This window comes from Heteronotia binoei, chromosome 17, assembly GCF_032191835.1.
Source record: "Heteronotia binoei isolate CCM8104 ecotype False Entrance Well chromosome 17, APGP_CSIRO_Hbin_v1, whole genome shotgun sequence".
Taxonomy (NCBI): Eukaryota; Metazoa; Chordata; class Lepidosauria; order Squamata; family Gekkonidae; genus Heteronotia; species Heteronotia binoei.
The window spans coordinates 50,136,207-50,160,274 of NC_083239.1; the positions used below are offsets into that span (position 1 = coordinate 50,136,207).

General features: G+C 50.2%; 1 protein-coding gene across 1 annotated transcript in view; it reads left to right on the forward strand.

Annotated features, from left to right (window-relative positions):
* RYR1 (ryanodine receptor 1) overlaps window positions 1-24,068 on the forward strand; it is a 271,145-nt gene that overhangs the window by 178,886 nt on the left and 68,191 nt on the right. Inside the window, exons 68-80 of the mRNA XM_060257511.1 lie at window positions 2,040-2,280; window positions 3,974-4,061; window positions 5,177-5,269; window positions 7,642-7,656; window positions 10,225-10,395; window positions 12,749-12,808; window positions 14,405-14,542; window positions 15,758-15,870; window positions 17,867-17,963; window positions 19,487-19,593; window positions 20,294-20,345; window positions 21,808-21,888; window positions 22,416-22,515. Coding sequence (XP_060113494.1) covers window positions 2,040-2,280; window positions 3,974-4,061; window positions 5,177-5,269; window positions 7,642-7,656; window positions 10,225-10,395; window positions 12,749-12,808; window positions 14,405-14,542; window positions 15,758-15,870; window positions 17,867-17,963; window positions 19,487-19,593; window positions 20,294-20,345; window positions 21,808-21,888; window positions 22,416-22,515 — 1,356 coding nt within the window. The remainder of the gene's footprint in view (window positions 1-2,039; window positions 2,281-3,973; window positions 4,062-5,176; window positions 5,270-7,641; window positions 7,657-10,224; window positions 10,396-12,748; window positions 12,809-14,404; window positions 14,543-15,757; window positions 15,871-17,866; window positions 17,964-19,486; window positions 19,594-20,293; window positions 20,346-21,807; window positions 21,889-22,415; window positions 22,516-24,068) is intronic.

Sequence of the window (24,068 nt, forward strand, 5' to 3'; positions counted from 1 at the left end):
CCGTCCCTCCCTTTGTTTGGGCTGGGTCCTTTTAGATAATACATGGGTCAAGGAAAGGAATCCGAGAATTCCCAAAGAATCCTGGGAAACATTTTTTTTTTTAATTTTGGTAAATTTATATTCCGCCGTTATATTCCACTCAGGGCGGATTACATCCAAGTAAAACCAGTCAAATACAATAAAACCAATAAAATGCAATTAAAAGCAAAACAACACAGGAAAGGAAAGGAAAGGTCCCCTGTGCAAGCACCAGTTGTTTCCAACTCTGGGGTGATGTTGCTTTCACAATGTTTTCACGGCAGACTTTTTACAGGGTGGTTTGCCATTGCCTTCCCCAGTCATCTACCCTCCCTGCCCCCCAGCAAGCTGGGTGCTTGTTTTGCCGGCCTCGGAAGGATGGAAGGCTGAGGCAACCTCGAGCCGGCTACCTGAAAACCCAGCTTCCGCCGGGATCAAACTCAGGTTGTGAGCAGAATTTAGGACTGCAGGAGACTTAAAATACATATATAGAAAGGCAAAACAATTAGATAACTTTAGTACCATTTCAGAAAACAGTTAAAGGGTTATGCAGTTAGAATTCAGATGAACTTTTACCCAGTTCTTGTAGTCAGACTTACTCTATCTTATACACTAGCACCTGCTAAAGAATTAATTCTATGAAAATCTAAGTCCCATTCTATATTAGAGGCCTCTTACAAGAGTTGCTAATTTCATGGCTTGATCAGCATACAGACCCCTTGTCGCTAGTGCAAATCAGCACCCTTTCCCAAAATCCCAGGGTTTATAAAGAATTTCCCCCCGGAAACTGGTATCTCATCTTTGTCTTGATTTATATGCATCATCTGCATTCCAGAATCACCAGCGATATCAACAAATGGCCATTCACTCTCTGCCAATGGACCAGTTATCTTTATCCGGTTCTTCTCATACCTCTTGACATCAAATCAATCTATATAAGGCTAAGATTGCCCTCAGATAACTTCTACCTTTCTCCTATTTTTCTAGTAGCTAGCTGAAAGCGTAAGTGCTTGATAGTGCTGGATAGATAAGTGCTGAATAGCTTGGACCATTTTCATAAGAGAACCAACCCCAAAAGAAATTCTGCCACAACCTGGAAGCTGTGAGGAAAATTGAAGAGAGCCACGAATCAAAATGCACCCACGCAGCAATTATTGGGGATTGGAACAAAGCAGCAGACAAGTGCACCTTTAAGACCAACTAAGTTTTATTCAGAATGTAAGCTTTCGTATGCTCTTAAGCAGACTTTATCAGACAAAATGGGAATGGCAAGCAGCAATTCTTAATTTAAGTGGGCAGTGTGGAATCACGGGAATGTTTTTAGCAGATTCCCATGATTCCACGTACCAACTCACTACCCACTTATATTAAGAATTGCTGCTTGCCATTCCCATTTTGTCTGATGAAGTCTGCTTAAGAGCATACAAAAGCTTACATTCTGAATAAAACTTAGTTGGTCTTATTTGATTTGCACTAGAGAGCCAGTTTGGTGTAATGGTTAAGTCCGTGGACTCTTATCTGGGAGAACCGGGTTTGATTCCCCACTCCTCCACTTGCACCTGCTGGAATGGCCTTGGGTCAGCCATATCTATTGCAGAGGTTGTCCTTGAAAGGGCAGCTGCTGGGAGAGCCCTCTCAGTCCCACCCACCTCACAGGGTGCCTGTTGTGCGGGGAGAAGATATAGGAGATTGTAAGCTGCTCTGAGACTCTGATTCAGAGAGAAGGGCTGAGTATAAATCTGCAATTCTTCTTCCTAAAGGTGCACTTGTCTACTGTTCTGTTCTGTTGCTTCAGACCAACACGGCTGCCTACTGGGATCTATCTATTGGGGACTGGATGGTTCAAGCCAGGGAAAGCAAAATCCCAGGGGCGGACCAAGTGCTAGTGAGGAGTCGGTCCTAGTAAGCAGGCACTGGGAAGTTTCAACCCACCTGAAAGGGGGGGAGGGGAGTGGAATATGGCTGGGCATTGGAGATGATGGATTGACACTATTCCACCCCCACTACCCTTTCCTGTCCAGTCTTTGCCCAGCCCATCGTGAGCAAAGCCAAGCCGGAGCTTCTGCGTTCCCATTTCATCCCCACCATGGAGAAACTGAAAAAGCGCTCGGGGAAGGTGGTGGCCGAGGAGGAGCAGCTGCGGCTGGAGGCCAAGAGCGAGTCGGAGGATGCCGAGATGCTGATCCGGGACGAGTTCTCGGTGCTTTGCCGAGATCTCTACGCCCTCTACCCGCTGCTTATCCGCTACGTGGACAACAACAGGTGCAGTCCAGATGGGTTTTTTTTAAGGGGAGGGGGTGTGGCTTGGGGTCTTAGAAGTGGCCCTTGTTTTCCCTTATCCCTTTCTCCTAACCTCACAAATGACCCGGTCCTGAAACCTATAGGAAAGGGTGTCACATCCGGGCCTAGCAGGGTCTTCTACTGGCTGCCACCATTCTGGTAAGGGTCTGTATGGGGGGTCCAGAGCTCTCTTCCCAGATCCCACCTCTCTCTGGGCTAGTTTTCCCTCCAAACCCTTGCCACCCAATCAGAGGGACAGAAGGGATCCTGGGAAATGTAGACAGGCTTCTACGGAGGCAGGCTTCTATGGAAACCCTTTGTCATGATCTAGTGAGGCCTACAGGCTCCATAGAAGCCTGCCTTGTAAACTCTTGGAGGACTGGCTACATCAGGGGTGTGTGGCCTAATATGCAAAGGAGCTCCTGCTAGAATTCCACCCCTGCCTACATGTGAGCAGATGCTCGCTAACAGTGCTGGTTTTCAGTACTCGGAACACCAGACGACAAGGCCCACATCAGCATCCCTTGCAGTGGGGCAAACTACCCTGAGGTGGGGCAACCCCCACTCGTGCACTTCCCTTGTTCCCAGCTGCCCAGTGTCATTAAGGAAGGGTGTGTTGGTGGTGCACAGTGGTTGCACTCTTGGTGATGATATGGGATGATGATATTGGATTTAAATCAGAAGAGATTCTGTCTCAACATTAGGAAGAATTTCCTGACTGTTAGAGCAGTTCCTCCTTGGAGGTTTTTAAACAGAGGCTAGATGGCCATCTGACAGCAATGAGGATCCTGTGAATTTAGGGGGAGGTGTTTGTGAGTTTCCTGCATTGTGCAGGGAGCTGGACTAGATGACCCTGGAGGTACCTTCCAACTCTGTGATTCTAGGATTCTGTCCTGTGAATTTAAGGGGAGGTATTTGTGAGTTTCCTGCATTGTGCAGGGGGTTGGACCAGATGACCCTGGAGGGTCATTGTGCAGGGGGTTGGACCAGATGACCCTGACTCTGTAATTCTAGGATTCTTTGTGAATTTAGGGGGAGGTGTTTGTGAGTTTCCTGCACTGTGCAGGGGGTTGGACCAGATGACCCTGGAGGTCCCTTCCAACTCTGTGATTCTAGGATTCTATCCTGTGAATTTAGGGGGAGGTGTTTGTGAGTTTCCTGCATTGTGCAGGGGGTTGCACTAGATGACCCTCGAGATCCCTTCCAACTCTATGATTCTATGATTTATATCCTGCCCTATACTCTGAATCTCAGAGTCTCAGAGCAGTCACAATCTCCTCTACCTTCCCCCCCCCACCCTACAATAGACACCCTGTGAGGTGGGTGGGGCTGAGAGAGCTCTCCCAGAAGCTGCCCTTTCAAGGACAATTCCTATGAGAGCTATGGCTGACCCAAGGCCATTCCAGCAGCTGCAAATGGAGGAGTGGGGAATCAAACCCTCTTCTCCCAGATAAGAGTCCACTCACTTAACCACTACACCAAACTGGTGGTGACAGCAGCCGCACTCTCAGCTGTGTATACAAGCCAGTGCTGTCAGGGAAATGATGTGCAGGTGTTGTGGGCCTGGCATCCACGGGCAACCCGTTGGGGATCACTTGTTGGCGCAGACCAAGTTGTGTTAGCTATGGATGATGGAACAGGTACCCACTCACCATTCTGTGTTTTGGGTCGGCAGGGCCAAATGGTTGACGGAGCCAAACTTGGATGCCGAGGAGCTGTTCCGGATGGTCGGGGAGGTGTTCATTTACTGGTCCAAGTCACATGTGAGTGAGACGTTTCGGCAAAGAAGTGAGCAGTCTGGGAAATGGCCCCTCAAGGACTGCTGTAGCATCTCCAAGTGGGGTGCAGGCTTTGGATTGCACATAGCTGCGCCCCAGCCACGCCCCCAACGGCTTCTGAGTCACAATCTCGCAATGCATGTGAAGACGGCAAAACTGTCTTTGGCCGCCAATGGTCTATGGATGGCTGTTAATGCATAAAAAAGCAGGAGTCCAGTAGCACCTTTAAGACCAACTAACTTTTATTTCTTTATTTATAACTTTTATTTATAACTTTCGTGTGCATGCACACTTCTTCAGACGAGGAATGAGGTACAGCAAGCAGAGCTACATATAGGGTTTGTAGAATCTTTCGAGCTCAAGTGCCGTGTTCTACTTGAGAAAGTTTTCCTTCCAGACGTTTCATTCTCAGCTGCGGAGAACATCCTCAGTGGCGTTGCAGCCGGAGCAGGCGCTCTGACCTTCTTGGCTGCTGTGCATTGGCTGCTTCTTGGCTGTGCATAGGCTGCTTTTTGGCTGTGCACAGCAGCCAAGAAGGTCAGAGCGCCTGCTCCGGCTGCAACGCCACTGAGGATGTTCTCTGCAGCTGAGAACGAAACGTCCGGAAGGAAAACTTTCTCCAGTAGAACACGGCACTTGCGCCCGAAAGATTCTACAAACCCTAATGATGTTACCAGCCGTGAAAACCTGAAATCTTTGAGAGCTACATATAGCTGGTGGGGTTTAGAATGCAAAGTGGCACAAAGTTAAAATCCAATAGCAGAATAGTAAAATTAACAAATTCAGAAAACCTTTGATCTGGGTTTCATTAGCGGGGGAGACCAATAAAACAGTAACATGTGAGAATGTCTGTTAATTATTCTATTGCTGCCCACCTGGATCGACCTACATGGAACACATTAAAAAGTTTATCGCTTTCTGCCATGAAAGATATATTCCAGAAACTACCAGGAGAGAGGCTTTTTTTTCCTTCATGAAAGTGTCTCTAGGGGACAAGAAGGGACCGTGATCTTTTCTCTTTCCAAGAGATGTGGCAGTTCTGACCTTCCCGTGGAGAAACTGCCGTCGTGCCTCATTCGCTTTTGAATTTCGCTCCACAGAACTTCAAGCGGGAGGAGCAAAATTTTGTCGTGCAAAACGAAATCAACAACATGTCCTTTCTCACGGCTGATAGCAAGAGCAAAATGTCCAAGGTGAGAGGAATGCCGGGGGGGGGGGGAGGGGGGGAGACAAACTGACTTTGGGGAGGGGAACTGGAATGGAGAACCTGTCCCCCTTCTATGGGGCTGAATATCAACTTCCTTGGGGCAATTCGGAAGAATCTTGGAGTTAACAGCCTGTGGGCTGGTTCCTTTCTGCAAGGACGGCCCAGAATCCTTGCAGGCGAATGGGGATGGGCTCAAGCTGTAAAGCGGGGGGGGGGGCAGTCCCTGGTCCGGATGTCACCACAGCTGTGAATTCTCTAGGACTACAGAGGGAGGCTTTGTGTCCCAGGCCTGCCTTCTTCCTTTGATCCCTGCCTCTAACAAGGGTAATAATATAAGCCAGGGGTGGCCAACGGTAGCTCTCCAGATGTTTTTTGCCTACAACTCCCATCAGCCTCAGACAGCTTGGCCAATGGCTGGGACTGATGGGAGTTGTAGGCAAAAAAAATCTGGAGAGCTACCGTTGGCCACCCCTGATTATAAGCTGTTGAAAGGATTGTTGAGCTATTAGAGCTTGTAGGGCTGTTGGAAGGATTGTTGAGCTATTAGGGAAATTCATAGAGGGATAAGTCCTTTCAGTCGCTGCAAGCTGTATGACTAAAGCCAGTTTGGTATGGTGGTTAAGTGCGCGGACTCTTATCTGGGAGAACCGGGTTGGATTCCCCACTCCTCCACTCGCACCTGCTGGAATGGCCTTGGGTCAGCCGTAGCTCTGGCAGAGGTTGTCCTTGAAAGGGCAGCTGCTGTGAGAGCCCTCTCCAGCCCCACCCACCTCACAGGGTATCTGTTGTGGGGGGAGAAGATATGGGCGATTGTAAACCGCTCTGCAGTCTGAGCTCTCTGCTTACGACCTGAGTTCGATTCCAGCGGAAGCCGGTTTCATGTAGCCGGCTCCAGGTTGACTCAACCTTCCAAGGTCGGTAAAATGAGTACCCAGCTTGCTGGGGGGAAAGTGTAGATGACTGGGGAAGGCAAGAGCAAACCAGCCTGTAAAAAAAGTCTGCCGTGAAAACGTTGTGAAAGCAACGTCACCCCAGAGTCGAAAACGACTGGTGCTTGCACCAGGGACTACCTTTACCTTTAAGCCACTCTGAGTCTCTGATTCAGAGAGAAGGGTGGGGTATAAATCTGCAGTCTTCCTCTTCTAAAGGGAATCTCCATGTTCAGATGCACTGTACTTCTAAATACCGAGGCTAGGGAGTGAGAACGAGGGTTGCCAGCCCCCCAGTTTCGAACGGGAATCCCCCACTTTTAGGGGCTTTTCCTCGCTGCCAGTCAGCTGACCAACAAGGGAAACCCCACCCCCAAGCGGTGATGTTCCCGATGTGATGACATCACATGAAAGTGATGTCATCATGCTGGAGACATTGCACAGGGATCCTCTTGTCTGAGGGCAAAACTCTGTGGTTTGAGGGCAATTTCACCATAGAGCAACCCAATGCAAGAAAGGAGAGCCCCAGGCGAGTGAGGCTTGGTTGGACTGGCTAGAGATTCATGTGTGGGTCAAAAGGCCAGCAAGCCACCCACCACCCAAAATCACGTAAGAAGTGAAGAAAGGGCAGTGCGGGCTTCTCCAGGACTTAATGAGGGCTGCTGGGGGTGCGGCAAAGCCCCTGGTGGCTGGCCGGCTGCCCGCTCTCCTAATCCAGGGATTGTTATGCAGCTGCACCTACTATTCAGGTAGGTGGGGAAGAAGAGGAGGAACCATCAGAAAGGTTCAGGAGCTGTGCTCCTGTGAGCTGCTGAATCTGAGGCCTGATTATCAAGCTCTGCACCATGCAGTCTTAGCAGCATCAGGAAACTTTGGGCAACCCATAAAAGTGATAGCCTCATGGAGGGAAGGGAGGGAGGGTGGAAGGGGGGAGTGCTATAGAAAGGGAAGGGGTACCAAACCACTTAACTGCCATGCTCAGGGAAGCTTACTGGTCCCTCCCTGAATGCTATCAGTCTTCTCTCAACCAAGGCGGACTAGAAGCTTGGTTATCTTCTTCTCTGTGGGGCAGGCAGTGGCGAAGAGGGGTAGAATTCTGTGAGGGACATGATTCACTTCCAAGACTGGAGTATGGGCTTTTTAGAGAGCCAGTTTGGTGTAGTGGTGAAGGGCACGGACTCTTATCTGGGAGAGCTGGGTTTGATTCCCCACTCCTCCACTTGTACCTGGCAGGTGGGGGGTTTTTTGCCTCTTGAGATTGATTGGCAGGTGGGGAATCAGGAAGAAGGAGGGAGGGGATATTGGTGGATCCGCCAAGTCCGGGGTGGCAGGCTCTTTCTTTTTTATTGCATTGACCTCCTCACCTAACCATCTCTCTCCCCTCTTCTGTCTCGTTTCCCCGTCTTCTCCCCATGCTGTATGTGTGTAGTCTGGAGACAGCCAGGTTAGAGACACACCAGCCGTTCCACTGCCCCCCTCGTGTTTTTGCTGTTGCGTGGGGCACATGGAGACCGCATGGCGCAGCGTGCATTTCTGCCGCAACCCTCCCCTCCCTCTCCTCAGGAGAGCCGCAGGAACCCTTCCCAAATTTGAGGGGGAGAGGGAAGGGGGGCGCAGTTGCATGGGCGATGGCAGGAGCACAGAAGCTTTTCCGCATTTCTGGCAGCAACGCATCATGCATCCGATGGGTTGGCTTCCGTGAGCCATCAAGCGCCCCCATTGGCGGGTCTAACTACCCATCATGCACCTGGACGAGTCATTTCATTGTAGGGTGCAGCCTCAGTCCTGTGATGTCTCTGACATAACCTCTTAATTGTCCCCTCCCCTCCCCAGAAAAGCCACTGCTGTGTGCCTCCTCCTCCTCTCCCAGCATGTTTTGGGAATTTCACCCTGGTCACTTCCCTCTGTTCTTGGAGCCACATCTTCAGGGTTCTTCTGTTTTCTCCTCTCTCTTTTCCGCCCTGCTGCGGGGGTCCCAAAGCCCACAGCTGTGGCATGGGGGGCGGGTTTGGGGCCCATAATGCCACACTTGGCAGATTGTGTGTGTTGGCTGACAACGGCTCTGTGTGTCTTGTGTGTGGTTCTATGTAGAAGTTAGAAGGCACTTTTGCAAGGCTGAATGTAGGTGGGGGAAGCGGGAGGTGGGTTGCCAGTTGGATTTCGGTGGAATGGAGGACGGGTGTTGTGAGAGCGCCTTTTCATGCCAGTCCTGGCCTTCTCCTCACGGCCCAGATCGCATGCCTCTTTCCGCTTCCACAGGGCTGGCAGAATCGCAGTCCGACAGCTCTCCAGGCACATAGGAATTAAGTGCTGGCACTTTAGGGGAATGCAAACCATTTTTCCAGCCCAGCCTTCAGTGAGATTCCAAAAAGAATCTGTGTTTCTCCTCCTCCCTCCCCCCCCCCCATCCGCTTGATCTCCCTTCCCTTATAACCCCAAGACTTAATATTTCCTTTTGTGTCCTCCGGTTCACTCTCCTTCCACTGTCCCACCGTACCTTTTGCCTAGATCCCTTACAGGTGTCTTCCCTCCTGCTGAACCCCTGCTCTCTTCTCCAGCTCTGATCTTTCAGTTCTAGATCTCCACCAACACCACCGACTGGCAGCACTCCAGATTCCCTTCCCTGCTTCACATCTCCAATGCCTCTTTTCTTCCTCTTCAACCCCTCTTCATACATGCTGTGGTCCCTACACAGAGAGATCTCCTTGATAGGAAAAACTGTGCCTGTTACTTCTGAGACCAAAATCATAAGCACAGCGCACAGTGGTGGTAAATACACCTTCTTATGTGGCCATCGATCCACTCAGAAACCTGGCACGAGCATATTTAGCCTTTCTGTTGTGTTCACATGTGTGCCTCCCACCTTGAAACTGGTTTCATAGAATCATAGTTGGAAGGGACCTCCAGGGTCATCTAGTCCAACCCCCTGCACAATGCAGGAAATTCACGAATACTTCCCCCTAAATTCACAAGATCCTCATTGCTGTCAGATGGCCATCTCACTTCCATTTAAAAACCTCCAAGGAAGGAGAGCCCACCACTTCCTGAGGAGGCCTGTTCCACTGAGGAACCACTCTAACAGTCAGGAAGTTCTTCCTAATGTTGAGCTGGAAACTCTTTTGATTTAATTTCAACCCGTTGGTTCTGGTCCTACCTTCTGGGGCCACAGAAAACAATTCCACACCAAAATGTCAGCCGTTCAAGTACTTGAAGATGGTGATCCTATCACCTCTCAGCCGCCTCCTCTCCAGGCTAAACATGCCCAGCTCCTTCAACCTTTCTTCACAGGACTTGGTCTCCAGACCCCTCACCATCTTTGTCACCCTCCCCTGGACCCGTTCCAGCTTGTCTATATCCTTCTTAAAATGTGGTGCCCAAAACTGAACACAATACTCCAAGTGAGGTCTTACCAGAGCAGAGGAAAGCGAGTTTAAAACCACACATGTTCAAAACTGCACATGTGAATCTGGGCTGAGTGGATCTCTTGGACATCTTCTTGTGGACCAGAATCAAACCTTCTGGATCCATTCACACCTTGAAAGCAATGAGGGGCATATTTTTTTCTTACTTGGAGATCAAGAGCTGGATCCTCTATGTCCATTCCCCTAGCGGAGGTGCTTTCCTCTTGCACGAGAATCTTTTCGCCGGAGGACAGCACCGTCGCCAGCAGAATGGATCCCCAGGATCCAAACTTATAGCTACCTATTAGAAAACAACTGTGGTTCGGAACTTTCCAAGATGCCTGTCTGCAAGACCCCCAATATGGGGAGCTCGAGGCTGACAGTCCCCACTGACAATCGTTGCCCTCTTCTCTTCTGCCAAGGAAACACACCTCCCCACTCCACCCTTTAGCCTACCTCCCTCGTTCTCTCCTCACCGGATTCCTGCGTCTGAGCGACGCTTGGCCGTTTAAGCTTTGTTGCCCGGCCGATCTCTTGGCATGCCGTGGGATAGCCAGACCAAGACCAAGCTTCCCAGGTACTCACTTTCCTCTCCCTCTCCCTTCTCCCAGTCGGGTGGCTCAGACCAAGAACGGACCAAGAAGAAGCGGCGCGGGGACCGCTACTCGGTACAGACCTCTCTCATCGTCGCCACGCTCAAGAAGATGCTTCCCATCGGCCTGAACATGTGCTCCCCTACGGACCAGGAGCTGATCAACCTGGCTAAAATACGCTATGCTTTGGTGAGAGGTGGAGAGGGGAGGGACTGACGAAGAAGGGTGGGGTGGGCAGGGGATTCAGGGGGTCTCTCGTGATTGTAGGGTAAGAGATGAGTTGGGTCTTCGATGAGCCTTCTTGGATAGCCTCCCTTAACAACACCTACCCACAATTCTCCTTGAGGGGAAACAGTTCTTTTGCCATCTATTGGTTATAAGTTAAAGTTGCTTTTCAACTGTAAATGTAATTTAGGTATGCAAAACGAGCCAGTTTGGTGTAGTGGTTAAGCGAGCGGAGTCTTGTCTGGGAGAACCGGGTTTGATCCCCCCACTCCTCCACTTGCAGCTGCTGGAATGGCCTTGGGTCAGCCGTAGCTGTAGCAGAGCTGTCCTTGAAAGGGCAGCTTCTGGGAGAGCTCTTTCAGCCCCACCCACCTCACAGAGCATCTGTTTTGTGCGGGGGGTGGGGAGCTAAAGGAGATTGTGACCATTCTGAGACTTTGAGATTCAGAGCATAGGGTGGGATATAAATCCAACATCACCTTCTTCAGATGGGCTAAGGGCTCACAGTATACAGGCTCATATTACGCCGGCGACAGGCTTGGGTTTTTTTGTAAATGGGTTTTTCTTGATGTACACCGCTCTGAGCCCTATTTGATAGGGAAGGCCCATTTAAAATGAAATAAATAAATAATGTAGCAGGGATCCCCAATGCGGTGCCCGTAGTACACCCTCTGACACCTTTTTCAGAGCCCAGCAAGTGTTTTTAGGAAGCAGGCGGGACTTTTGCTCAGTGAGGCTTCTGATTGGCCACTGGAGATTGGATCGGCTGTGGTGATTTTTTTAAGAGATGTTGCTTCAGCAGCAGCAGCTGCCACAGCACAAGAACCTTCACTGTGTGACTGAACATAAGCTGCGGCAGCCATTTTGTGATTGGTGCTACTGCCACTGCCTGTGGCGGCCATTTTGTAACTGCCTCTGCTATCCTGTGTCAGAATCCCAAGGGTTTCCAGAGGCTCAAAACAGTCGGGGATCCCTGCTGTATAGTTTCTGGGAGCAGCCGTGTCGATCTGCATTACAAGAGCTAGATTTGATTCCAGAAGCACCTCAGAGACCAAAAAAGATTTTTAGGGTATAGGCGTTTGAGACTTATAATATAGTGAGTTCCACGCATGCAAGAGGCGAGGTGGTAGCGGACATCAGCTGTTTATTAGGTACAGCATTAGGCAGGCTGCACTTCATGACTGGGCCAGCGGGGCCAACTATATACAACTCAGGGTTCCCGCACAAGCACGTTATTGGGTCATTCAAACCAGCAGGGGGCCTGTGATTGGAGCTGGGCAGCGGCGGTTTGGATCCTGTTGCCCATTGTTCCCAAGTACCCAAGCTCCGTTTGTATGGCTCCAATGAGCCAGGTAGGAATGCCCACGTGGGTCTTCGCTTGAGTCCTCATACGCAACAAGACTCAAAGCTCCCTGTATCAGATACCTGGTAATCAGATAATCCTGTACAGAAAGGAGATAATCCTATATTCAAGTCATGTACAGATGGGCTAAGGGCTTCTATTATACAGGCTCATAGTACATGGACGACAGGCTCATGTAGTACAGCAGGAGTGGCCAACGGTAGCTCTCCAGAAGTTTCTTGCCTACAACTCCCATCAGCCCCAGCCATTGGCCATGCTGGCTGGGGTTGATGGGAGTTGTAGGCAAAAACATCTGGAGAGCTACCGTTGATCACCCCTGTTATACAGGTTCGTATTACACAGTTTACAGCCTTGTATTACACAGGTGATGGGCTCATATTATGCAGGCTTGTATTAGATGAACTACAAGCTTGTATTATACAGGCTCATATTATACAGGTTCGCATTAGATTGCTAGTTTGGTGTAGTGGTTAAGTGTGCAGACTCTTATCTGGGAGAACCGGGTTTGATTCCCCACTCCTCCACTTGCAGCTGCTGGAATGGCCTCAGGTCAGCCATAGCTCTCTTATCTGGGAGAACCGGGTTTGGTTCTCCACTCCTCCACTTGCACCTGCTTGAATGGCCTTGGGTCAGCCATAGCTCTCGCAGGGGTTGTCTTTGAAAAGGCAGCTGCTGTGAGAGCCCTCTCAGCCCCACCCACCTCACAGGGTGCTTGTTGTGGGGGGAGAAGACATAGGAGATTGTAAGCCGCTCTGAGTCTCTGATTCAGGGAGAAGGGCGGGGTATAAATCTGCAATTCTTCTTCTTCTTCTACATGGGTTATGGGCTTACACTATACAGGCTGTGAGCTCACATTGTATGTGAATTATATGCCCCCCCCCCCATCCCCGGTTGTTGTTCTCTCTTGTTCCTGGGAACGTTTCCTCCTTCTCATCTCCTTCTTCCTTGCTACAGAAAGACACAGATGAAGAGGTGCGCGAGTTCCTCACCAACAACCTACACCTTCAGGGCAAGGTGAGTCTTCTTGCTGCATCCAGAGGCAGAATCTCCTCCAGCGCTCAGATAACCCCCTCGGATGGTTCTCTCAGTGCCCCCTGCTCTACCATCAGGCCCGGTTCGTGCACTGAGCATTTTCTCCATTTGCAGACACCAAGTCCAGCAGCTCGTATCAAGAGGAAATTGTTTCCCGTTCCCACCTCAGTCAAAGATACTGTCAAAGCAACCGCACAGTGCAAAACCCGTCACCAACGTGCCCGCCTGTCCCTCGCTCTAAGTCCCTCGCTCTAAGTCACTCTAAGCTCACCGGCAGAGCTTCCCACCATGCGAAGCTGTCCCTAACAACTGAGTTGTGCGAGGCCAGAGCAGAAGTATTTCTAGGAGGGGGGAGACCGCGATCAGGTGCTGGGGAGGGGGCTCGTCAGCCCGAGGCGCGAGAGGATTGGCGAGGGAATCACGCCGCTCCCTAAGGGGTTTGCGAGCTTCTGCGAGCTTTGTTTTTTGTTTCAATGAGTGCCTAAGGGGCATGCCAGCATTTTCCGCAGCGCAGGTTTGCGCCTGGCGAGGGTGTTACCGCACCGAAAGGTCTCTGGAACCTGACCAACAGTGGCCACGCCTCTGGGTCGGCCCCCTCCGACGTGCTGCCCTGCGCCTCTGCTATGCCCTGAACTCGGCAGGGCGGCACTCTGCCCTCCGCCAACGGCAGTGGCACGCTGCAGCGGCCAGAGAGTGGTGCACGCCTCATTTCCGTTGGCACTGAGGGGGATATGCCGGATATATCTCTCCCTACCGCCGAGGTAGCGGTAAGTCCGCCTCCAGAGCACTTTCAGCCACCCCCTCCCCTCTGGATTGTGCTGTAAGTAAGAAGTATGTATAAACAAGCTGTAAACCGTTTTGGACAAGAACATAACAGCCACATTATATATTAAAAAGAAAATAAAAGATAGGAAACATAGCAAGTAGATTAACATCAAGTTATGTGAGATGCCATCATTTTAGTTTAGTTTTTAATTTTAATTTTTTTTTAATTGTGAGATGAATCAATAAAATTGTGAGAAAACTACCTGTTCCTTTTAGCTGGAGGTGCCAGGGACAAGGCCTTCGCGTGACCATTTCTGCTTGATCCTTTAAGCTGGAATGCCAGGGAAAAGACCTTGTGCATGCGAGAAAGATGCTCTACCACTGAGCTGTGGCTCCCACCCCATAGCTCTGTTAAAGCAGAGTAGGAAGGATGAGTGGCAGCATGCAACTTCAACAGGAGCCAATTCTTAGAAACTAAAAAATTGACTCTTCTTCAGCGCCGTCCACCTTCACATTTCCTGGGTCTGTAACAGACCTGGGGAACACAAAACTGACCAGGCAGCCATCTGTGCTCCATGGAGCCTGCTTTCCATTGGGGAAGACAGGCTCCAAGGAGCACATGTGCTGCGTATGGGGGGAGGGGGTGTCTGGCGTAGCCCCCTAGGCCAGATAGCGCCCTAGGCGGCCACCTACTTGGCCTACTTCCATGTACCGGCCATGCTCTGAACCGAGGTAGTTGCTTCTCAGACAGAGCCTCTGGTCCCCTTTCCCCTTCTTCTCTAGCAGCGGTGATGGCTCCTTTTCTCTTTGCAGTGTGAAAACAACTCGTCCATGCGCTGGCAGATGGCTCTCTACAAGGAGATGTCAGGGAAAGCTGAAGACTGCAACGATCCAGAGAAGATTGTCAAACGGGTTCAGGAAGTCTCTGCTGTGCTCTTCCACCTGGAGCTGGTATGGGGAGGTGGGGTGGCAAGTGAAGTTAATGGGTGGAATAACATGCCGGAAGTAGCCATCAGGTCGGGCTTCTGTCAAGATGACTTTCTGTCTTTGGCTGCTTCTTTAACCAGACTGTTGCTTAAAGCAGAGCTTATTATAAACAATAACAAGTTGAAAGACATGCTAAATCTTTGCTGTGTTGAGCAGTGTAGAGCACTTCGGGGCTGTCAAGTTCACTATAGTGTATTTTAGCTTGACCCTACAGAAAAGGAAGTGGGTTCTTATGCCCTTCTAGTGCCCCCTAAGAACATAAGAGAAGCCATGTTGCATCAGGCCAATGGCCCATCCAGCCCAACACTCTGTACACACAGTGGCCAAAAAAACCAGGTGCCATCAGGAGGTCCACCAGTGGGGCCAGGACACTAGAAGTCCTAACACTGCTGCCCCTCATAAGAACATAAGAGAAGCCATGTTGGATCAGGCCAATGGCCCATCCAGTCCAACACTCTGTGTCACATAAGAACAGAAGAGAAGCCATGTTGGATCAGGCCAGTGGCCCATCCAGCCCAACACTCTACACACAGTGGCCAAAAAAACCAGGTGCCATCAGGAGGTCCACCAGTGGGGCCAGGACACTAGAAGTCCTCACACTGTTGCCCCTCATAAGAACATAAGAGAAGCCATGTTGGATCAGGCCAATGGCCCATCCAGTCCAACACTCTGTGTCACACAGTGGCAAAAAAATTTATATATACACACACGCTGTGGCTAATAGCCACTGATGGACCTCTGCTCCATATTTTTATCTAAACCCCTCTTGAAGGTGGCTATGCTTGTGTCCGCCACCACCTCCTCCCCTCCCAAGCACCAAGACTACAGAGCATCACTGCCCCAGACAGAGAGTTCCAACTATAACCTGTGGCTAATAGCCACTGATGGACCTCTGCTCCATATGTTGATCCAATCCCCTCTAGAAGCTGGCAATGCTTGTAGCCGCCGCCATCTCCTGAATTCCATGTGTTAATCACCCATTGGGTGAAGAAGTATTTCCCCTGGAAAAGCAATGACTGTCCTGAGCTATCTCTAAGCTGTCTTAATGAAATATTTTGCCGTGGGTAATAGAGAGGGGAAGGGAAATATGCAGAGGACAGGAACGGCAGATGACCAGCTGTAGCAATGTTGATAGCTCTGCCCTCTGACTCCAATGAGCCTTGTTTGTCTGCCCCACAGACAGAGCATCCGTACAAGTCCAAGAAGGCTGTGTGGCATAAGCTGCTATCCAAGCAGCGCCGACGTGCCGTGGTAGCCTGCTTCCGTATGACACCTCTCTACAATCTGCCCAGGTGAGTTGGAAGAGGGGGGAAGAGGATTCATGCCCCAGTTCACCCAGTCTGGATTTGAAAAACTCCCCCCCCCCACTCTGTCATGAAAGCTTGGTGGGTGACCTTGGGCCAGCCACACACTCCTCAGCCTCACCTACCTGACTGGGTTCTTGCAAAGATAAAATGGGGAAGGGAATACAGCATCTGCTGATCTCCTGCACGTTGCAACAGGACAATGATCTAGATTAGAGTTACCAGCCCTGTGTTGGCAAACACCAGTAGATTTATGTGGTGTCACTTTGAGAGGGTAGAGTTTCAAGAGGATGTGGCATCGCTTATGGGTGACGTTCTAGGAATTCCCTTGGATCTTTGTGGTAAAGACCATAGAGACTAGTAGAAATGCCTAGACTGTCACCATTGACACTATTTCCTTTCTTCTCATTACACCCCCCATTCCCCCTCCCCAGTTATCAAGGACAGGGGACTGAGAACAGGATAGCAGAAATTTGCTTGCTACCAGGAGGGCAAAGACAAGCCTACTGTAGATTGATCCACCTTCTTGAGTGCCCCATCTTTGGCCAGAGAGCCAGTTTGGTGTAGTGGTTAAGTGTGTGGACTCTTATCTGGGAGAACTGGGTTTGATTCCCCACTCCTCCACTTGCACCTGCTGGAATGGCCTTGGGTCAGCCATAGCTCTGGCAGAAGTTGTCCTTGAAAGGGCAGCTGCTGGGAGAGCCCTCTCCAGCCCCACCCACCTCACAGGGTGTTTGTTGTGGGGGAGGAAGGTAAAGGAGATTGTGAGCCGCTCTGAGACTCTTCGGAGTGGAGGGCGGGATATAAATCCAGTATCTTCATCTACCTCACAGGGTGTCTGTTGTGGGGGAGGAAGGGAAAGGAGATTGTGAGCCGCTCTGAGACTCTTCGGAGTGGAGGGCGGGATATAAATCCAGTATCTTCATCTACCTCACAGGGTGTCTGTTGTGGGGGAGGAAGGGAAAGGAGATTGTGAGCCGCTCTGAGACTCTTCGGAGTGGAGGGCGGGATATAAATCCAATATCTTCTTCTTCTTCACATGGCTGTTCCCTTGCTGGGTGTTATGTATTGGTACTGGAACGTTCCTGGGTGTGCTACCAGAGATTTTGCTGAGCTTGAGACTCCAGAACAAGAGCCACCTGGACTCTGGAAGGTGGCCAGTCAGGAGTCAATGGGCCAGTACTTGTACCTATAGTTAAGAGCTGTTGGGTTTGGGGTGGGGCCATTTGTATGCATTTAAGCCGGGCCGTTGGCCCCGGGTTCTAGTTTTAGTAGGGCTGCCAATCCCCAGTTGGGGGCAGGGAATCCCCCCGGTTTGGAGGCCCTCCCGCCACTTCAGAGTCATCAGAAAATGGGGGGGGGGGAATGTCTGCTGCACACTCCATTATTTGCTATGAAGACCAATTCCCATAGGAAATAATGGAGAATAGATCTGCAGGTATCTGGGGCTGGGGGGGCCTGTTTTTTTGAGGTAGAGGCACCAAATTTGAAGCATAGCATACTGTGCCTCTCCCCAAAACACCCTCCAAGTTTCAGAAAGATTGGACTAGAGGGTCCAATTCTATGAGACCCAAAAGAAGATGCCGCTGTCCTTCATTATTTCTAATGGAGGAAAGGCATTGAAAAGGTGTGCATTCCCTTTCAACGTGATGGCCAGAACTCCCTTTGGAGTTCAGTTACGCTTGTCACAACCTTGCTCCTGGCTCCACCCCAAAGTCTCCTGGCTCCACCCCCAAAGTCCCCAGATATTTCTTGAATCGAACTTAGCAACCCTAAGTTTTAGTTTAGCCTTTGCATTACTGTAGTCACTAATAAAGAGTTGTGATCACTCTACTACGAGCCTCCTCATGCATCGAACCCAGTATTTTATACTGGGCCCAGCAGCTGCCCCAAAAGACTGAAAATCTGATGATGGTTCTTGCCTCTCCACGCGCCAGTTAGACTGCCGTTGGGTTAACACAGGATGCATCTCTCTTCACTCCAGGCACCGGGCTTGCAACATGTTCTTGGAAAGTTACAAGGCAGCTTGGATCCTCACGGAAGAGCATCCCTTTGAAGACAGGATGATCGATGACCTTTCTGTGAGTTCTGGGAACTAAGCATTTAAGAGATAAGCGCGATGCCTACCTTGGGTTCTAAACCAAAAGCAGTCATTGACCATGACTTCTGGTAGAGGCAAACGGGTCTTGTTCGGTTCTCCATCGTTTGGGTGAAACTCTGCTACAATCAAAAGTAGCAGTTTGTACAGTTTAGCACCAAATGTGATAAGGAGTCCATTGGGAGTGAAGCCCTTTGGCTAGGAGGGAGGAGTCATGCTGAAGTTATGAGTGTGGAATGGCCCTAACATTTTCTGACCCTCAGATCAAGAAACCAAGCAAACATAGATAGCTTCAAGAGGGGATTGGATAAACATGTGGAGCCGAGGCTCTTATGTTCTTATGTTGGGTCTTCCTCTTTTCCTGCTGTTCTTATCATCAAACATAAGAACCTAAGAGAAGCCATGTTGGACCAGGCCAATGGCCCATCCAGTCCAACACTCTGTGTCACACAGTGGCCAAAAAACCCAAGTGCTATCAGGAGGTCCACCAGTGGGGCTGGAATCTCTTCCACTGTGCCCCCCCAAGCACCAAGAATACAGAGCATCACTGCCCCAGACAGAGAGTTCCAATGATAAGCTATGGCTAATATCCACTGATGGACCTCTGCTCCATATGCTTATCCAATCTCCTCTTGAAGCTGTCTATGCTTGTAGCTGCCACCATCTCCTGTGGCAGTGAATTCCATGTGTTAATCACCCTTTGTACAAGCATTGGAAAGAGAACATTGTTGTCTTTTGAGCGTTTGTACAATAGCATCTATATATGTACGTACAAGGACAGTTCCGTCCTTGGTGGAGAAACCTGTTTTGTCAAATTCACAGCAATTGAAAACAGCCACTTTAGAGATCCTGCTTCCCGACTCCCAAAATGCAAAACAATATACCCATCTTAGCCAGATGCTTGTTTTATTACTCATGTAATGGATTTGATGAATTTGGGGGGTTCAAATCATGTGCTTAGGCATTGCTAGTAAAAATGCCCGGGGTATTTCAATCACCCCTCCTTTTCCTCACCCTAGTTACCCTCTGTTTCCTCTCCCCTGTCCCATAATAAAGAACTCCCCCAAAACACCTGTTTTTTAAAGATTTTCACAAGGCCTTTTTTGCAGCTCCTTTGCATATTAGGCCACACTCCCTGATGTAGCCAATCCTCCAAGAGCTTACATGGCTCTTCTTACAGGGCCTACTGTAAGCTCCAGGAGGATTGGCCACATCAGGGGGTGTGTGGCCTAATATGCAAAGGAGCTCCTGCTAGAATTCCAAAGTTCTTCTTTCTAAGCTCTTGGAGGATTGGCTACATCAGGGGTGTGTGGCCTAATATGCAAAGGAGCTCCTGCTAGAATTCCAAAGTTCTTCTTTCTAAGCTCTTGGAGGATTGGCTACATCAGGGGTGTGTGTGGCCTAATATGTAAAGGAGTTCCTGCTACAAAAAAAAAGCCCTGGATTTTCAGAGCTGTCTCAAGCTGCCTTCTGATACTTAATTTGCTTTTGGGGTTGGGCTGTTAGAAACCAGGCCAGGAAGAAGAGGAGGAGGAAGAGGAGACAGAAAAGAAACCAGATCCCCTGCACCAGTTAATCCTGCATTTCAGCCGGACGGCCCTGACGGAGAAAAGGTAGGATGGGACATGGAGCCAGAGGGGCTTTCCTGCCAGACAAAAGCTATTGGTGTTCTCCTACATGACAGCCAGCAGCTGGGGATTAGTCTGAAAGAAGTGTGGTGCAGCACAGGCTTAGGCAACTGGTTGGGCACTGGGTGATACTGGATGCTGGACAGGGGTCCTTTTGTAGAAAAATAGGTGGTGGGGCTCATTCGCATAACTCATGAGCATATGCCGCCCCTCCCCCCACCAGCCAACAGCAACCCGATGCAAGAAAGGAGAGCCCCGGGCAAGCGAGGCCTGCTTGGGCTGGCTAGAGATCCAGCCAGTCCAGGCAGGCTTCACTCACCTGGGACTCTCCTTGGCCACCCCCTCCCCCACAGTCAAAAGGCCAGCAAGCCACCCACCACCCAAGATCACGTAAGAAGTGGAGAAAGGGTGGTGCGGGCTTCTCCAGCGGTTAATGGGGGCTGCTGGAGGTGTGGCAAAGCCCCTGGTGGCTGCCCACTCTCCTCATCCAGGGATTGTTATGCAGCTGCACCTCCTATTCAATGGACAAGGTAGGTGGGGAGGAAGAGGGGGAACCCTCAGAAAGGTTCAGCAGCTGTGCTCCTGTGAGCTCCTGCTGAATCCAAGGCCTGATGCTGGATGAGATGGGCCCTTGGTCTGATGCAGGCAGGCTCTTCTAATGGTTTGATGTTCTTATGCTTTTCAGCAAACTGGATGAAGATTTTCTGTATATAGCCTATGCAGACATCATGGCAAAGGTACATAAGGGACTGGCCGCTCCCTGCCCCAATTCCCTTCCAGTTGTCTTTTTGGGTTTCCCCCCCTCTCTTTAAAATTGGGATATTTGAGGATTGTCGAATTATACCTTTTAGTCAACAAGGGTTAATTGCCGCTAAAACCAAAACAAACAAAATGGCCAAATGAGCAATCTGTGAAAGGAGGTAGGGGGAAGCGTTTTTTGCTCCACTTATTGGGAGGAGTGCGCATCTATAAAATGCAGATTGCAGGCTCAGAAAGCCTCAGTTTGTCTCGGGGTCCAGTAGGGAAGGGAAAAAGAGTTTAACCCTTCAGCTTCCACGGTTTCTCTAATTGTTAGCATTTCTTGTTAGTGTGTGTTTTAGAGCAACTGTCATTTATCCATAAAAATGCTAAACTGGATACTGGGGGAATCAGGCTTAATTATCAAAACTAAGTGGAGGTGAAAGAGTTAATCTTCTTTCTTTTCCTGCACGGCCCAAGGCAGACGGAGGTTGTATTTGCATTTTGCAGAGGGATAGAAAAGTGTAATCTTCCTCATGTCTGTGGCTAACCTCTGGCTCTCATGAGGTAACAGCTGAGTAAAATCCATGGTTCTGTGGCTGGTCCGTAGCATCTCTGTGTAGGGAAAGTCCTCTGCGTCAGGCCCATAGCTACAGGCTGGGGGCGGGGCAATCCACTCTATTTAAAAAACCCTTCCCTATGTAGGGCCCCTCCGTTGGAGGCCTCCAGGAGCCGTAGAAAAGGGAGGGAGAGCCTATGAGAGTGCACAAGACGAGACAGTGACAGTGAAAGCAAGAGAGACAGAGAGAGAGCAGCAGTGAGGGGGAGAGCAAGAGAGCGACAATGAGAGAGAGAAAGAGGAGGAGAGCAGCAGTGAGAGAGAGTGAGGGGGGCAGCAAGGGGGAGAGAGAGCACGCAAAAGTGTGTGAGACAGAGATATTGCAAACATCTGTGTTTCTCAGAAACCATTCTTACACAGTGAGGAAACATTTTTGAAGCTATAGGAATGTTAGTATTAGTAAGCCGCAGGGGCCCCCAATATGGTGTCTACTGACTGACGCATTTACTGGTCCCTGCCCAAGTGTTTTTTTGGGAAGTAGGCAGGGCAAGGTGGGGCTTTTGCAGAGCTATGCTTCTTTAGAGACTTAATTTGCCCATGCAGGTTTTTTAAAACGTTGCTTTGGCAGCAGCTGCCACCACTGCACAAGGATCTTGGCTGGGTTGGCTGGCTCCGCCTTCTGTGGCAGCCATTTTGTGGTTGTGCCTCCCGCACTGTCAGAATTCCAAAGGTCCTCACAGGCTCAAAACAGTTGGGGGCACCTGAGCTAAACTACACCGTAACGCGTTCGCAGCGAAGAGCCCGCCAAATGCCAAGAAGGAGCGTGTAAAAAGTATGTGTTGGGTGCATGTGCTCTTGAGCTGCTGCCCACCCCAATTTGTGTTTTCTTCCCCTGCCCTCAGAGTTGCCACATAGATGAGGAAGAGGAGGAAGGAGAAGGTGAAGAAGGCGAAGAAGGGGAAGAAGCTGAAGCTTCCTTTGAGGTAAGTCATCTTTCTGCGCTCAGGCCTTCCCAAATGGGTTTCTGAAATTTCTACAGGCATTAGCCCGTGTGTTTCCCTAGCTTCTTTGGGTTGGGAGAAGAACCTTCTAGATTGGAAGAAGGATCTTTTAGAGCCCTGCTCAACGTAAGGAATTCAATGCTAGCGAATCCCCAACAGATGGCTGTCTGGTTGAAGACCTGCAGCGAGAGCTGACACTTCCTTTTTTAGATAAAATGGTTCCATCGGTGAACTGCTTTTTCTTCTTGTTTCCCAGTCGTAAGGTCTAGAAGTTTGTCTGTTTTCCCTCCAACACTCCAAGCAAGTCCTCTGCCTTCCCAAACCAGGATGATGCTAGGCTGGTGGTTTGAACGCCTCCTTGGGAACTGTTTTGCAATTCCCTCTTCTGACCAGCAGCCCTGTTTAGCTCAGAGAGCCAGTACCAGATCTCCCATCCATTAGGTGGGAAGGTGCCGCTGACCTCCCCACACCTCCAGTCCTAAACTTCTCCCACTCTTGCCTCCCCACAGGAGAAGGAAATGGAGAAACAGAGACTTCTGTATCAGCAGTCGCGCCTACACAACCGGGGAGCCGCCGAGATGGTTCTGCAAATGATTAGTGCCTGCAAAGGTGAGAGGCGGCTGCGTTCTCTCCCCCCTGAGCTGCAGTAGGTGATGGATCTCTGCCCAGAGTAAAGTGGAGCTCTTCATCCCCAGGTGGGAAATGTGCCTATTGTAGGGCTGCCAAGTCTCTCCACTGCTCCAGGACTTTCTATGATTCATGGTAAAACTCTATGGTTCCATAGTTTTTTTTAAACTGTGAATCCTAGAGCGTCTCCAGCACGACGACATCACTTCCGGGTGACATCATCGCGCAGGGCACATTGCATGGTAATGGGGCTGTTTGAGGGCGGGGATCACCCTGGTGGCCAGCTCTGTGATGGCGGGTTGGGCCCCCCAAACTGGGGGATTCCCCACCCCCAGTGGGAGCGTAGCAGCCCTAGCCTATTGCCTAGGGCAGCCTCTGGAAGAGTGAAATGAAGGCAAGATGACTTTATCTCAAGTCTAGACACTATTAATTTCCGTAACGTTTACTGCAGCTAAATACTGTTCAGTGGCAGTCATCCTCTCCACCCTCAATTCAACAACAACAACAACAAATTTTATTTGTATCCCGCCCTCCCCGCCGGAGCAGGCTCAGGGCGGCTAATGACATAGTTCAGGGTTGAATTATACAAATGGATAAAATTACATTAAATATTATAAGCATTTAATTAAAATCTGGTTAAGTTTTAAAATTAAATTAATTAGTTTTTAAAAGTGCTAATGCTATGTTTACTTTTTCTGATGGCGGTTTCCTTCGCAATTTCCATTTTCATCAGCGAAAGCCAGTCTGAAGAGGAAGGTCTTGCAGGCCCTGCGGAACTGTTCTAGGTCCCGCAGGGCCCGCATTTCCTCTGGAAGTTGGTTCCATAGGCTCGGGGCTATAGAGGAGAAGGCCCGGTTACGGGTACTTTGCAGCTTCACCTCTCTCGGTCCGGGGATAGTCAGCAAGTTTTTCTCGGCTGACCTCAGTGCTCTCTGGGGTTCATATGGGGAGAGACGGTCCCTAAGGTAGACAGGTCCTCGACCATATAGGGCTTTAAAGGTAATGACCAGCACTTTGTAACGAACCCGGTATGTAACTGGCAGCCAGTGCAGTTCGCACAGCCCAGGCTGTATGTGCTCCCATTTAGGGAGTCCCAGCAACAGTCTAGCCGCTGCGTTCTGCACCAGCTGCAGCTTCCGGGTTCGGTACAGAGGCAGCCCCATGTAGAGGGCATTACAGTAATCCACTCTCGAGGTGACCGTTGCATGAAGCACCATTGCCAGATCTTGGTGCTCTAGGAAGGGAGCCAACTGCTTTGCCCGCCTTAGATGGAAAAAGGCTGACTTGGCAGTGGCTGCAATCTGGGCCTCCATTGATAATGCAGGCTCCAGTAAAACTCCCAGGCTCTTAACCCGGTGCGCCGCTTTCAATGGCGCCCCGTCGAAGACCGGGAGAGGTATTTCCCCTCCCTGAGCGCCCCGACCCAGACAAAGGACTTCTGTCTTCGCTGGATTCAGTTTCAGCCCGCTCTTCCTCAACCAGGTTGCCAAATCCTGCAGGGCCCGGTCTAAATTCTCTGGGACGCAGTCAGGCCG